Consider the following 15,381-nt stretch of genomic DNA (forward strand, 5'->3'; position numbering starts at 1 on the left):
AAAAACAGTAACTATCATATACTGTATGTATATGTATGTATGTATGTGTATATATATATATATATATATATATATATATATATATATATATATATATATATATATATATATATATATATATACACATATGCTGATTAAATGGCAAAACTAATCAGCGTGATTATAAGATTTCTTAGTCCGAAGGAAAATAGAATCTATTTGCTGGCAAATTAGGAACATGCTTAGCATTCCCGGGAAACAAAAAACTATGTTCACATTCTTTCGGTCTGGCTGACGGCAAGAATCAAGAAGGGCCAAGCAAACATGATTTTTGTTTTTTTAAACTGACCATCAGAAAGCTTGCGAGGAGATAAAATCCAAAGATCCAGTCCAGCTGAATCTGAATTAAAAAGCTCAGGTCAAAAAAAGAAAAAAAGAAAAAAGAAAAAGAGAAGGGGGAAAAACGAAAAGCAGCGGAAGTGAAAGAGTTTCAAACTAGCATGTGGCGTTTCCGATGGAGCGCAAGATGGTCCGAACGAGAGAAACTGCGATCACAGTCCGGACATTGGAAGGGTTTGACTCCGGTATGTTTTCGGAAGTGCCGTGTCAGTTCATCCGATCGAGCGAACTTCCATGTGCAACCTTCCCAAGTGCATTTGTAAGGCTTTTCACCTGTGAATTTTTATTTTTTTAAAAAAGAGAATACTTTTTTTTAGGAAATTATTTCAACGATACATAAAAAAAACTTACAAGAGCAGCAATGTTTCTTCACCACCTGTAATTGCACTGAACACGCCTAATGTCAGGCGTGAAATACACACGTGAAGGTCCAATTAAACTGATATATTGCTAAGCAGCCTGTGCACAAAAATCTCCTCAGCTTGGTTAACACCAGCTAAGGGGCAATGGCATTCCATGATTTATTTTGCTTGTGACTACACAGGGATTCTAGGCTTATAACTCTTTTAACTCCGCCTCCAACTTCTGCCACTTCTTCCCTTACATCTATTTTTCCAAGAGACGTTTTGATTTTAAAATAGGTCCTTCTACATTCAAAATCTGCCACAAAAAGTGACCTTGCTAGCTGTGGATAATTTGCAGAGTCAAGTCCGGATGAACTTGCTGAAGCAAATTTTTTTTTATTTTTTGAAACGCCTCTGTACTGCAAAAAGTTTCCTCAAATTCAGCTCTGGAATGATTCAGCAGATTTTGAGACAATTAATGGTGCTTTAAGTGTAAAGAGTTTTAAATAATAATGAGCTTAACTTGATTTCTTCCCAAATTTGGGGAATCTTATAAACAGTACATACGCTTCTGTGGAAGTTTCGCTATACCAGTAAGGCCTTGAGTTACGTTTGCAATGGAGCCCCCATTTTTTTGTTGCTAAGTGAGACTTTTTTTTAAAGTGAATTTTGCCTCATTTTACAAGCTTGACACTGCAACGGTCAGAAATGCGAGTCAGTTCCCGAGCGTCTTAAATTTTGATCATGTGACAATGGGGGGGGGGGAAACACTGCAACAGCCGTGTGAAAAAGGGTCGTTAAGTCACTTTTCCCAGTGCCGTTGTAACTTGAAATGGTCGCTAAATGAACTGGTGTAAGTGGAGGGCTGCCTGTATTTAGAAAGAAATGCTTCAATGGACGAATGGAGAAGGGGACAAAGATTAGGAGCCCAAGAGCGATTTCACCTAATTCAAACACTTATCTACTTATAATATTTATAATTTGCCCCAATTCAAGCTGACTCTGTCATTTTAAATGCTGTCTTGATACAGGAGGTATTCATTTTTCAATGTGGAAAGATAAGGGTGTTAACTCAGATCGGTCCTTAAGTTCGATGCTCACTCAATTTGCACCCACTGAGACTTTTCCAGTTCTTAATGTTATGAATGAATATTGCTTGGAAGAACTTCAGATGGGGCATTCCTTCACCGTGCTTCGGTTTACACGCTTCATTTTCATTCTGTTTCTTTAATCAGCACTCTCCCCTTGTCTACATTCTAAATTCTGTCCAAATTCTAAACTCATCTTGGTTGTCTGACTCCAAATAATTTCACATAATTTCTACGAGAGGGTTGATCATTATTGATTGATGAATCTATCAGAGTTCAGATATGAACAGGCTACTGTACTTGACTGAAACTATATCTCTGGTAAGGGACGCGGTGGCTCGGTGGGTTAGGACGCTGAGCTTGTCGATCAGATGGTTGGCAGTTTGGCGGATCAAATCCCGAGTGCCGCATAACAGAGTGAGCACCTGTTACTCGTCCCAGCTTCTGCCAACCTAGCAGTTTGAAAGCACGTAAAAAATGCAAGTAGAAAAATAGGGACCACTACGGTGGGAAGGTAACAGTGTTCCGTGCGCCTTTGGCGTCTAGTCATGCCGGCCACATGACCACGGAGACGTCCTCGGACAAGCGTTGGCTCTTCGGCTTTGAAACAGAGATGAGCACTGGCCCCTAGAGTTGGAAACGACTAGCACACATGTGTGGGGGAACCTTTACCTTTACCTTTATATCTCTGGTAGGATTTTGTGTAGAATTTTTATACACCAATCAATTACATCATAGTCTATTTTTTTAACGGGGGACCTCAAATCTTTTGTAATATCATGTTTATTACTTATGGATTTGATAAATGAATATATTATGACCTTTGCAATGTAACTAAAGGTTTCGTATCAAAAAATGCAGGCAGTCCTTATCTTACAATAGTCCGTTTAGTGATCATTCAAAGTTACAACGGCACTCAAAAAAGTGACTTATGACCGTTTTTCACACTTACGACCGTTGCAGAAATCCCCATGGTCACGTGATAAAAATTGGGACTCTTGGCAGCTGGCTCATATTTATGACGGTTGCAGAGTCCCGGGGTCATGTGATCAGCTGTTTCGACTTTCTGACAAGCCAGATTCACTTAACAACTGTGTTACTAACAACTTCAATGATTCACTTAATGTGAAAAGAAAGGTTGCATTAACAAATGTCTCACTTAGCAACACAAATTTTGGGCTCAGTCGTGGTTGTAAATCAAGGGCTATCTGTATAGCCAGTGGTGTTAAAGAGAGCTCGGGCCAGGGATTATAGCCCATTATTATTTAAATCCCAATATCCAATCTTTCTTAATCTGAGAAATGTCACGGCAACATTTCAAGTTGCTTCCAACGACGCTGCCATTAAATGGAAAAAAATCTGGAAAGATGGAAAGAAGAAAAATATTCATATTTCTCTCCCCAAGAAGCTTTTATTTGCTTTTTAAAAAGACCACCAGACACTTTTAAATACAATTCAGTGTTTTGGGGAAGGCGTTGACTGCCAATATAGTAGGGTGTGTGTTGTTGAATATTCCACTGAGTCACAGTTAGAAGGCCAACAAAATAAAACTTAGCTACCAGACAGAGAGGCAAAATGTACCAAGAAGAAAATAAATATCAGTCTCTTGAATCTAGTGCTGTATCTACTTCTGAGGGAATAAAGCACTAAACCCAGTGAAACCTATTTGCAAAGGGTATATATAGGGCAGGTGTAGCCAACCTTGGCTCTTTTATGACTTGTGGACTTCAACTCCCAGAATCCCTGAGCCAGCATGGAGGGGAACTATGGCCCCTTCATGACTTGTGGACTTCAACTCCCAGAATCCCTGAGCCAGCATGGAGGGGAACTATGGCCCCTTCATGACTTGTGGACTTCAACTCCCAGAATCCCTGAGCCAGCATGGCTGGCTCAGGAATTCTGGGAGTTGAAGTCCACGAGTCATAAGAGAGCCAAGGTTGCCTACCCCTGGTATAGGGATTTACAGGTAGCCCTTGACTTACGAGCACAACTGAGGTCAAACGTTTCTGTGGCAAAAGGGGATTACGTGATCCTGGGACAATGCGACCGTCATAAATATGAGTCAGTTGCCAAGCCTCTGAATTTTGATCACCTGACTATGGGAATTGCTGCAAACGGTCGTTAAGTGTGAAAAACGGTCACCCGTCATTTCTATCAGTGCCATTGTAACTTCAAACGGTCCCTCAGCAATCTGTAGTAAGTCAAGGACTACCTGTAGTAGTAGGGGCTGGTTGTTGCTGTTGTCGTTTTACCGTTTCATTCAGGTTTCTAACGCCCCGACCAAAAATAAAAATAAATAAAAATAAAATTACATTTGCTTCTTACCTGTGTGCGTTCTTCTATGGGCTTTTAAATGAGAGCTCTTAGTGTACACCTTGTTGCAGCCTTCGTAGTCACACCGGTGTATCCGTCTCTTCCTTTGTGTGTCTGGAGATTCCACAGGTAGAGGCCTCTTTCCAGGCTGGACTATAACTGAAGGGTGATTCCTGTGTTAAGTTGAATCACATGTTAAAAACTACAACCTTTTCAATTAAATCTCTCGCTCTCTTTTTTTTAAAATGGCCTATACCCCAGTCTTCAATACCCCATTTGTCTTCTGGCAGCCTCCACCACATTACATACATGTGGAAAAAATTCAAGCAAGCTTAGCAAATGTCATGGACTTCTGCGGTCATAGTTTGGCTGACTTTCCGGATAGAGATTTGGTTTCATTTATTCTCTGGAAGCAACAAGACATCTCCCCTTCTCCTAATTTTTTTCCCCTCATTTTTTCTTTTCTTCAGAACCGTAGGGTTTGACTGAATATTTCAAGCCGCTATCTTGTTTTCCAGGCCAGCAGAATTCAGAAACCTCAGCGTTTCTATTCGTTTACACGCGTTTCTAAATCTCTTAGCAAAGGGTGTTTTTTTCTTAATGGTACAGATTCCCCACCCCACCCCCACGTGCAATGAATTCTATCCATTTTCTTTGCTCTACAGACTAAAACTCAACAGATGTTACTCTTCATCTATTTCTTTTAGAGCCCAATTATGAATTTCTGGTTTGGTGCCACCACAAGGGTGCAAACTCTTTGGCCCTCAAGGCCTTTCCTGAAAGTAGAGCTAAGATTTATGATTACACAGAAATGCACTCTTTTGTCTTTCTCAAACAGTGCCTCTGGCTTCCACAAATGACATTTGTAGCATTCCTCCTGAATACTATAATTCAGGGGAGATGCACAGCATAGTTCACGCAGACCACAGTTTTAGATATTGATGAAAACCTGATCGCGGTACTAAAAATTAGGACATAGAACAGATTATATTTTATTCTGGCCAACGGTAAGGAGTAATCTCAATTGAACAAATCAAATGACATCACCTCTGAGATTTAACAGAATAGCAGAGTTGGAAGGGACCTTAGAGGTCATCTAGTCCAACCCGCTGCTCGAGTAGGAAACCCTGTACCATTTCAGACAAATGGTTGTCCAATCTCTTTTCAAAAGCTAATGTCAATTAAATTAGAAATTTTATGATCTGTATCCGTTTGCATCAGAATAAGGTCAAGGGAAATTGACACCCAAATTTCAATTGCATTGTATTGTTTTTAGAATAGAAATAGAGAATAGAATAGAATAGAATAGAATATAGAAGAGAAGAGAAGAGAAGAGAAGAGAAGAGAAGAGAAGAGAAGAGAAGAGAAGAGAAGAGAAGAGAAGGGATCTTGAAGGTCATCTAGTCCAACCCCCTGCTCAGGCAGGAAACCTTATACCATTTCAGACAAATGGTTGTCCAATCTCTTTTTAAAAACTAATGTCAATTAAATTAGAAATTTTATGATCTGTATCCGTTTGCATCAGAATAAGGTCAAGGGAAATTGACACCCAAATTTCAATTGCATTGTATTGTTTTTAGAATAGAAATAGAGAATAGAATAGAATAGAATAGAATAGAAGAGAAGAGAAGAGAAGAGAAGAGAAGAGAAGAGAAGAGAAGAGAAGAGAAGAGAAGAGAAGAGAAGAGTTGGAAGGGATCTTGAAGGTCATCTAGTCCAACCCCCTGCTCAGGCAGGAAACCCTATACCATTTCAGACAAATGGTTGTCCAGTCTCTTCTTAAAAACTTTCAGTGTTGGAGCACTCACAACTTCTGGAGGAAACTTATTTCACTGATTAATTGTTCTAACTGTCAGGAAGTTTCTCCTTAGTTCTAGGTTGCTTCTCTCCTTGACTAGTTTCCATCCGTTGCTTCTTGTCCTGCCTTGTGGTGCTCTGGAGAATAATTTGACCCCCTCTTCTTTGTTGGCAACCCCTGAGATATTGGAAGACTGCTATCATATCATCCCTAGTCCTTCTTTTCACTAGACTAGACATACCCAACTCCTGCCACCTTCATGCGTTCTAGCCTCCAGTCTCCTAATTATCTTCACTGCTCTCCTCTGCACTCTTTTTAAAAAAATCTCAACATTGGAATGGCCCCAGCCCTATGCAAATGAAAGCGACGGAAACCCTGAGATTTCTGAATTAGGCTAAGTGTGCAAGAAGTCCACCGTTGCTCAGTCAAAGGCCGAGTAATGTAGCTTTCAACCACAATTCACTTCATCTTCCCTTGGCGAGATTCGAAAACTCTAAGCCACTCACTCTTGTAGCATGTGGGGTGACAATGAGGTCATCAGAGGAGGAGAAACTTGCTCAGGATAGTAGTCGTCCCTTGGTGATTCCACGCCCGGTTCCACCTTAATGGATTTCTTTAGTGCTGGCTTTTCGTAAGATTCGATGACAGATACTATCAGGAGGAAGAAGAGTCAGTGAAGGGTAAATGAAGAGAAAACCTGGCATTTGAGTCGTCTGTCACCACGTTCTTGCTGCATCGTTCTTAAAAATGTAGACTGCAAATACAACTAGACCAGGGGTAGGCCACCTGGGCTCTTGTATGACTTGTGGACTTCAACTCCCAGAATTCCTGAGCCAGCATGGCTCAGCTTGGAAACCTCTCCCTTTCCCCTCAGCGTGGCTGGCTCAGGAATTCTGGGAGTTGAAGTCCATGAGTCATAAAAGAGCCAAGATGGCCTACCCCTGGTCTATACATATATTGTATATTAGGGATCTTCAAACTTGGCAGCTTTAAGACTTGTAGACTTCAACTCCCAGAATTCCTGAGCCAGCCACGCTGAGGGGAAAGGGAGAGGTTTCCAAGCTGAGCCATGCTGGCTCAGGAATTCTGGGAGTTGAAGTCCACGGGTCATAAAAGAGTCAAGGTTGCCTACCCCTGAACTAGACTTCCATTTGAATTAATCTACATAACTTGAACAAAAATGCCATTCTATAAATGAACCTTATAACCCAGCTCTTTGTTCTGTCACTATATAGACAAATCTACAGTGGCTTCCATTATATTGCTTTGCTTCCTAAAGGAACACCCAGTGCTTAATAGAGTAATAGCCATCACAATTTAGCACGTTCAGCAAGTATATTTGAAACACTTTAGCTGTATATGTTTGAGAGACTGCATTCCTCCAGGAAATGGAAGGTCAGCCCACAAGTTGCATTTATCACAACAGCAACTATGACAATGGGATAGCTTAAACCAAGAGAAAGCTTAGCTAAAGACTACTTAGGACAGGGTTCTTCAAAGCTTGGCCCTTTTTATGACTTGTGGACTTCAACTCCCAGAATTCCTCAGCCAGGCAGGCGTGCCTGGCTGAGGAATTCTGATAGTTGAAGTCCACAACTCATAAAAGGGCCCAGTTCGAAGACCCCTGACTTAGGAAGAACCATTTTCTTCAGTCCTATGGATGCTCTTCATGGCTCAGAATCTCTTTTTATAAGCTCCCATTTACACTATCAGGTCGAGGATAATTTATAGAACTGTGGCGGCACAGTGGCTAGAATGCAGTATTGCAGGCTGATTCTGCCGACTGCCAGTAGTTCGATTCTCACCAGCTCAAGGTGGACTCAGCCTTCCTTCCTTCCAAGGTCAGTAAAAGAAGGACCCAAATTATGGGGGGGGGCAATATGCTGACTTTGTAAACCGCTTAGAGAGGGCGATAAAGCACTATGAAGCGGTATATAAGTCTAAGTGCTATTGCTATCGTCTATCTATTATCTATCTCTCTGACCGTCTATCTTCTATCTACAATATCTCTCTGTCTATATTTTCTCTCTCTCTCTCTCTCTCTCTCTCTCTCTCTCTCTCTCTCTCTCTCTCTCTCTCTCTCTCTCTCTCTCTCTCTGGTGGCGCTGTGGTTAGAATGCAGCACGGGAGGCTAATTCTGCCAACTGTCAGCAGTTCGATCCTGAGCAGCTCAAGGTTGAATCTGCCTTCCGAGGTCGATACAATGAGGACCCAGATTGTCCGGGGGCCCCCACCCAAGAGGCTGACTCTGTAAACCGCTTAGAGCGTGCTGTAAAGGACTATGAAGCAGTATATAAGTCTAAGGACTGCCGCTATAGTTTGAAGTAGAAGGTGAACGGATTCTTTAGGCGGACTTCCTAAAAAACAAACAAAAAACCACCAAGTCCTCAAAGAAACAAAACAAAGAGGAAGACAGATGCTCACCTGGCACGCTGCTAGGGTTTTCCAACTCTTCCGAAAGAACAGTGGACACCATGATAGGCTGCTGGAGGTGCGGGGCGTACATAAAAGGGACAGGCTGGACGACGAGGGGCTGAATAACAGGAAGTATTCCAGGACTCCTGAGTCCGTGACGTGAAAGAGCCGCCATCACTGGAGGAATAGTTAAGGGCATCGTAAAAGGCTGCATTCCCGGTGGACCCAGTTTCTTCATGGGAGGGCTGGATGAAGGAAGATTTAATCCAGGGGATGCTCTTCGAGGCAGAGTCTGGAATTTTAAAGGGGAAGGACAATGTCCAGCCGAAGGGGGCGAGCTACGTTTATTGACCGTAAGGTCAACTGGCTCCATCTGAACCCCATTGCACAGTCCATCCGGAATCTGGTAGAACTTATTGGACATCATATTTGGTGTAGAGTAGATGACGCCGTACTTGTTTGACTTCATGTGGTCCATGTAAGTCGAGTTGAAGGACTGCCGAAGAGAAGAGGGAAGAAAGGAACGAATGAAAAACGGGGGGCAGAAGAGAGGAAGAAAAAAAAACACAAAAAAACGTACTGGAGAATAGGATCTACTTGTGACTCGTTTCGGTCATGCTCTGACTTGAGTTCTACTAGACGTCAAATTCAAGTTCATTGAATGTAGAGAAACCGTTTTTTTGAAAGCCACACCAGAAAGGACAACGCTGCGCAGATACAACACTTATTCCCGCTCTAGTGAACTATTCACTTATTTATTAGATTTTTATCCTGCCTTTCTTACTTTATTAGTAACTCAAGGCAGCAAACGTACATAATGCTCCTCCTTCCCCCTATTATCCCCATAATAACAGCCCTCTGTGTGTGTGTGTGAGAGAGAGAGAGAGAGAGAAAGAGAGAGAGAAAGAAAGAGAGAGAGGGAGAGAGAGAGAGAGGGAGAGAGGGAGGGAGAAGAAAAAGAGAGAGAGGAAAGAGAGAGAGGAAAGAGAGAGAGAGAGAGGGAGGGAGAGGAAAGAGACAGACAGAGAGACAGAGGGAAAGAAAAAGAGAGGGAGAGAAAAGAAAGAGAGAGACAGAGGGAGGGAGAGGGAGAGAGAGAGAGAGAGAGAGAGAGATTGGCCAAAAATCACCCAGCTGGCTTTCATGCCTAAGGCGGGACTAGAACTCTCAGTTTCCTGGTGAATGGCCCAAAGTCACCCAGCTAGCTTTCATGCCTAAGGTGGGACTAGAACTCCCAGTTTCCTGGTGAATGGCCCAAAGTCACCCAGCTGGCTTTCATGCCTAAGGTGGGACTAGAACTCCCAGTTTCCTGGTGAATGGTCTAAAGTCACCCAGCTGGCTTTCATGCCTAAGGCGGGACTAGAACTCCCAGTTTCCTGGTGAATGGCCCAAAGTCACCCAGCTGGCTTTCATTTTTTTTTTTTTTTTTTAAATTCCATTTATATCCCGCCCTTCTCCGAAGACTCAGGGCGGCTTACAAGCTTAGCAGTTCATGCCTAAGGCGGGACTAGAACTCCCAGTTTCCTGGTGAATGGCCCAAAGTCAGCTAGCCAGCTTTCATGCCTAAGGCGAGACTAGAACTCCCAGTTTCCTGGTGAATGGTCCAAAGTCACCCAGCTAGCTTTCATGCCTAAGGCGGGACTAGAACTCTCAGTTTCCTGGTGAATGGTCCAAAGTCACCCAGCCGGCTTTCATGCCTAAGGTGGGACTAGAACTCCCAGTTTCCTGGTGAATGGTCCAAAGTCACCCAGCCGGCTTTCATGCCTAAGGCGGGACTAGAACTCCCAGTTTCCTGGTGAATGGCCCAAAGTCACCCAGCTGGCTTTCATGCCTAAGGCGGGACTAGAACTCCCAGTTTCCTGGTGAATGGTCCAAAGTCACCCAGCTGGCTTTCATGCCTAAGGCGGGACTAGAACTCCCACCTCTCCTGTTTCTAGGCCAGCAGCACCTTAATCACTGCACCAAATTGGCTTCTGTTCTTTGCCACATCCAGAGATGTTTCCCATTTGTCGGTGTCTCCCAATCCAAATACTACATTTCAAATCTATGCCTCGGCTGAAGCAATCGTGTCTGGAACCAGGTAACACTTTTTTGATACCTGCAGTAAGTTTGTATGTAAATCCGGTTTATTTGTTGCAAAGGCCCAGAATGCGTCTTTGGCCACCCGTGCCCTATTTTGTCATCTTGCATCTTTCAGAACTGAACAAAATTGTGGACGGTTATTACAAATAGCCTTATCACAATGTAATGAGAGTAAATATTAATATTTATGACATTTTAAAATACTGACCACCGGAACGGGCTCCATGGCTTCTTGTTTGATAGGGACTGGGTCAAACATTAGCATTTTTTCTTGAGATAAATACCCGGTTTTCTAAAAAAAAAAACAGGGGAGAAAAAAAAAGGACAGTTGCATTTTTTTATTTTCCATCATTTAAGCACGGGGCTTAGCATTAACAAAGCGTATTTCAATTGTGGATTGCAGCAATCAACAAACCATTAAGGAAAAAAAAAATCAGATGAAAGGCATTTTCAAAACCTAAAAGGTTTTCCTTGTGGTCTCTGTGTTTACGATGCACAACCTGTTCAAATTCTAAACCCAAGATCCTTTAAAAAGCAGCATGACTGCAACGTGACATTTTGGAATAAGGACGCACATTTTAAAACGAAGTTTTGAATACTTGTGAGCCATAGAAAACCTGGTAAAGAGAAAAGGATGGAAGGTTTTGAGAGTTTGCAGGAATTTTACAAGGGAAAAAGGTGCATCAATTAACCCTGGAGCCCGAGCTTAGATATATTTTGCAATATATCACACTGTTATTCAGTACCGGGAGTCCTCGGCTCTTTCGACTACAGTCGAGCCCAAACTTTCTGTTGCTAAGTGAATTTGGCCACATTTTATGACCTTTCCTGCAACACTTGTTAAGCGAATCACTAATTATTAAGTTAATAACACAGCCATTAGGTGAATCTGGCTTCCCACACTGACTTTGCTTGTCAGAAGGTTGCAGAAGGGGATCACACTGCAACCGTCATAAATATGAGTCAGTTGCCAAGCATCTGAAATTTGATCACATGACCGCGGAGCAGTCATTTAAGTGTGAAAAACAAGCTCAGGTCCCTTTTTTCCAGTCCTGGTGTAACTTTGAGCGGTCACGAAATGGAACTATCTTCAACTGTTAACACGTAATACTCTATTTGCGTCCATAGGTGGCGCTAGAAATGTATTAAAAACCGACCCTATTGGTACAAACTGGATTGCCAATTTTTGAACAGCCCTTCCGGATGTCAACCCACAAGCTAAAGAGAATCATTTCCAGCTGGGTCTTTTTGAGATGAAAAATGCCAGTTCAGACGTTCCTAAGTATAACACGAATGATTAATCGCGGATTAAACACCAAGCGGACCTAGAATCAATGTGACTTTGCTACATTAATTCAAGCTAAGGAAGGTGAATAGAAAACTGAATCGATGGCAAAGATCTTCCGAATTCTGGCTCATGATATCTTCTCATCTGGCTTTATAAGCCCACTTTGTCCATAAGGTAAAGGTAAAGGTTCCCCCGCACATGCGTGCTAGTCGTTTCCGACTCTAGGGGCCGGTGCTCATCTCCGTTTCAAAGCCGAAGAGCCAGCGTTTGTCCAAGGACGTCTCCGTGGTCATGTGGCCGGCATGACTAGACGCCAAAGGCACACGGAACGCTGTTACCTTCCCACCGTAGTGGTCCCTATTTTTCTACTTGCATTTTTACGTGCTTTCGAACTGCTAGGTTGGCAGAAGCTGGAACGAGTAACAGGCGCTCACTCTGTTACACGGCACTCGGGATTTGACCCGCCAAACTGCCGAGCTTCTGATCGACAAGCTCAGCGTCCTAACCCACTGAGCCACCGTGTCCCTAATGCCTACCAAATGAAGGATAGCGCTTTCAATATTTCTATGTGTGATTTTCACAAATGTTTATTTTTTTTCACAATAGGCGAAGAATCCGGCAAGAATAATTCAAACCCCAAACTAAATACTCCCTGATTAGAAAAAAAAACAAAACGTAGGACTGACAGGGTAAAATACTTTCAAATTCATACTTGTTGACCCACAAGCCAATCACTTGGTATGTTTCAGAGCCTTGCCCAATTTTCAGACAAAAGGAGAGCTTAAACAACAGGCTACGAACTGGGCGACTGTGAGTTGTAGTCCTGCTTCGTGCACGAAGCACAGTCACTTTCTCGCAGCCTTACGAAGGAGGTGACGGCAAACCACCTCTGGAAAAAAAACTGGCTGAGTAAACTCTAAGGACTAATCCGGAAAACCTTTGAGAATTGATGATTTTTTTTTCCCCCTGAAAAGGTAAAAGACTGGAGGGGTTGCCTCTCCTGCCTTTTCAAAACTCATTTTCCCTCAATGGATTTTTAAAAATGTCTAATTCCACCTTTTTTTTTTTTTGTTTTGGCAATCGGGAGCTATGTTTTCCAACCCCCTCCCCCCAAAAAACCGACTCGGTGAGATTGCAAGACTCGGCAACTTTCTTAAAAGTTAAATAAGTGGGTGAAGTTCAAAGATGAAGCCCCGTGCCCTACATTTTATAAACGTCTAGCGGCAGATAGCATTAATAAGAAATCGAAGTGTGAACTCTTCTGTTTCCTTAAGAAAACAGCCTTGTCCCTTGGGTTAAAAACACACACACACACACACACACACACACACACACAAAACCAACCACAAAACCCTGCATAGTGTAGTTTTTCCCTTCTCCTCCCTGTTGCTCCACCCTATGGATCGATGCCAAGGCAAAGCAACTTGTCCAAACAGGACACAGTTTTGATAAGATTTTGCTCACGCCCTGCGCTAAGTGAAGAAATAGGGTTTTTGTATGCAAATCAGGCCAGGTATAAAGGTAAGAAGCAAACAAGATCTAAGCCAGAGGTCTGATAACCGGGAGAGTGCAAAAAATGAAATCTCTTTTCTTCTCCACAATTTCTCGGCTGAAAGAGAGAGAGACAAAATCACATCCAGTGAAAGCAAGACGAGAGGAAAGAGATTTTATTTTTATTTCTTTGCACATGTATCGTATCTACAGGGAGTCCTCAACTTAGGACCACCATTGAGCCACTGCTAAGCAAGGCCGTTGTTACATGAGTTGCGCCCCATTTTACGACTCCTGCCACCATTGTTCAGTGAATCATATGGTGTGTGTTAATTCACTTAGTGAATTTACGTGTGTTAAAGGAATTGTATGGACGTAAAGTGGACTCGGCTTCCTTCTGGCTTGTGGGAAGCCGGATAAGAGGTTACAAATGGTGATCGCATGGCCCCCCGGGACACTGCAACTGCCGTAAACACACAAACATGGTACAGCGCCCAAACTCTGATTACTTGACAGTGGGGACGCTGCAATGGTCATAAAAGGGAGGACCGGTCGTAAGTCCAGTCACTTTCGGCGAGATTGGCAGCTAATAAATTTGATAAATAAGTCCCTTTCAATCAAAATAGAGTTGGAAGGGACCTTGGAGGTCTCCTAGTCCAACCCCGTACTCAAGCTGGAGACCCTATAACCAGGGGTAGGCAACCTTGGCTCTTTTATGACTCGTGGACTTCAACTCCCAGAATTCCTGAGCCAGCATAGGCACGCTGGCTGAGGAATTCTGGCAGTTGAAGTCCACAAGTCATAAAAGGGCCAAGTTTGAAGACCCCTGGTCTGGATCCAAGCCTGCAGTTTCATCAAAATGGCCGACTGAGGAATTCTGGGAGCTGAAGTCCACGAGTCATAAAAGAGCCAAGGTTGCCTAACCCTGCCCTTTACTATTTCAGACTAGTGGCTGTCCAATCTCTTCTTTAAAACCTCCAATGATGGAGCACCCACGACTTCCGGAGGCAACTGATTAATTGTTCTAACTGTCAGGAGGTTTCTCCTTATTTCTCTCCTTGCTTAGCTTCCATCCGTTGCTTCTTGTCCTGCCTTCAGGCGCTTTGGAGAATAGCTTGACTCCCTCTTCTTTGTGGGCAACCCCTGAGATATTGGAAGACTGCTATCATGTCACCCCTAGTCCTTTCCCCCCCTAGACTAAACATTCCCAGTTCCTGCAACCATTCTTCATATGTTTTAATTCCCAGTCCTCTAATCACCTTCATTGCTCTTCTCTGCACTCTTTCTAGAGTGTCCATATCTTTTTTACATTGTGCTGACCAAAACTGGGTGCAGGATTCCAAGTGTGGACTTACCAAGACATTATAAAGCGGTACTAACACTTCACGTGATCTTGATTCCATTCCCTCTGTTGAAGCAACCTAGGCCAGGGGTCAGCAACCTGAAACAGTGAAAGAGCCACTCGGAACCGGTTCCCTCACAAAAGGAAAAACTGGGAGCCGCAAAAAATGTGTGCGCATGTGTGTACATGCACGAATGTGCAGAACAGGGTTTGACTGAAGAGTGGAGCCAAGGCGAGATATGCACCTACCCTGCATATTTGAATTGATTGGTTAAACTTTTTTAGTCCCACTTTTTTTTTTGGGACTGCACATGGCAGAGGACTGGGAGCCGCAGGAGACGGCTGAAAGAGCCACATGCAGCTCCAGAGCCGCGGGTTGCAGACCTGTGACCTAGGCCCTTGTATTGGATTTTTTAGCAGCTGCTGGCTCATATTGAAGTGATTGTCCACTAGGACTCCAAGATCCCTCTCAGGGTTACTACTATTGAGCAAGGTACCACCTATAATGGACCTGCACATTTGGTTTTTCTTGCCTAAATACAGAACCTTACTTTTCTCACCACTGAATTTCATTCGGTTGTTTACCATCCAGGCCACAATCTTGATCACTCTCTTGCTTGCTTCTACCTATCCCGTATGTTTCTGTAAATACATTTTCCTTAATCCCCATTTTCACATGAGAAAGGAAGGAAGAAGGAACTCCTTCCAATGGCATTGTGAAATTCACTTAATTATTGCTCTCAAAATTCCTAAAGCTTAGAAACCAGGGCTGCCATCATAAAAGAAAACATTTACTTTTCCTTCATTAGTCCAAGAAAATACATTTAACAACGTTCTCTTAG

At 43.0% G+C, this 15,381-nt stretch overlaps 1 protein-coding gene across 1 annotated transcript; it reads right to left on the reverse strand.

Moving 5' to 3' along the window:
- Positions 1-138: 138 nt before the first annotated feature.
- Positions 139-10,705, reverse strand: KLF3 (KLF transcription factor 3). Its single transcript, XM_083368077.1, has 5 exons — positions 10,627-10,705; positions 8,346-8,832; positions 6,428-6,572; positions 4,136-4,296; positions 139-651 (listed from the first exon to the last, which is right to left on the reverse strand). The coding sequence occupies exons 1-5, from the start codon at positions 10,681-10,683 to the stop codon at positions 470-472; spliced, it is 1,032 nt and encodes a 343-aa protein (XP_083224203.1). The 5' UTR covers positions 10,684-10,705; the 3' UTR covers positions 139-469.
- Positions 10,706-15,381: the final 4,676 nt, after the last annotated feature.

This window comes from Vipera ursinii, assembly GCF_947247035.1.
Source record: "Vipera ursinii genome assembly, chromosome: 7".
NCBI classification, from domain to species: Eukaryota; Metazoa; Chordata; class Lepidosauria; order Squamata; family Viperidae; genus Vipera; species Vipera ursinii.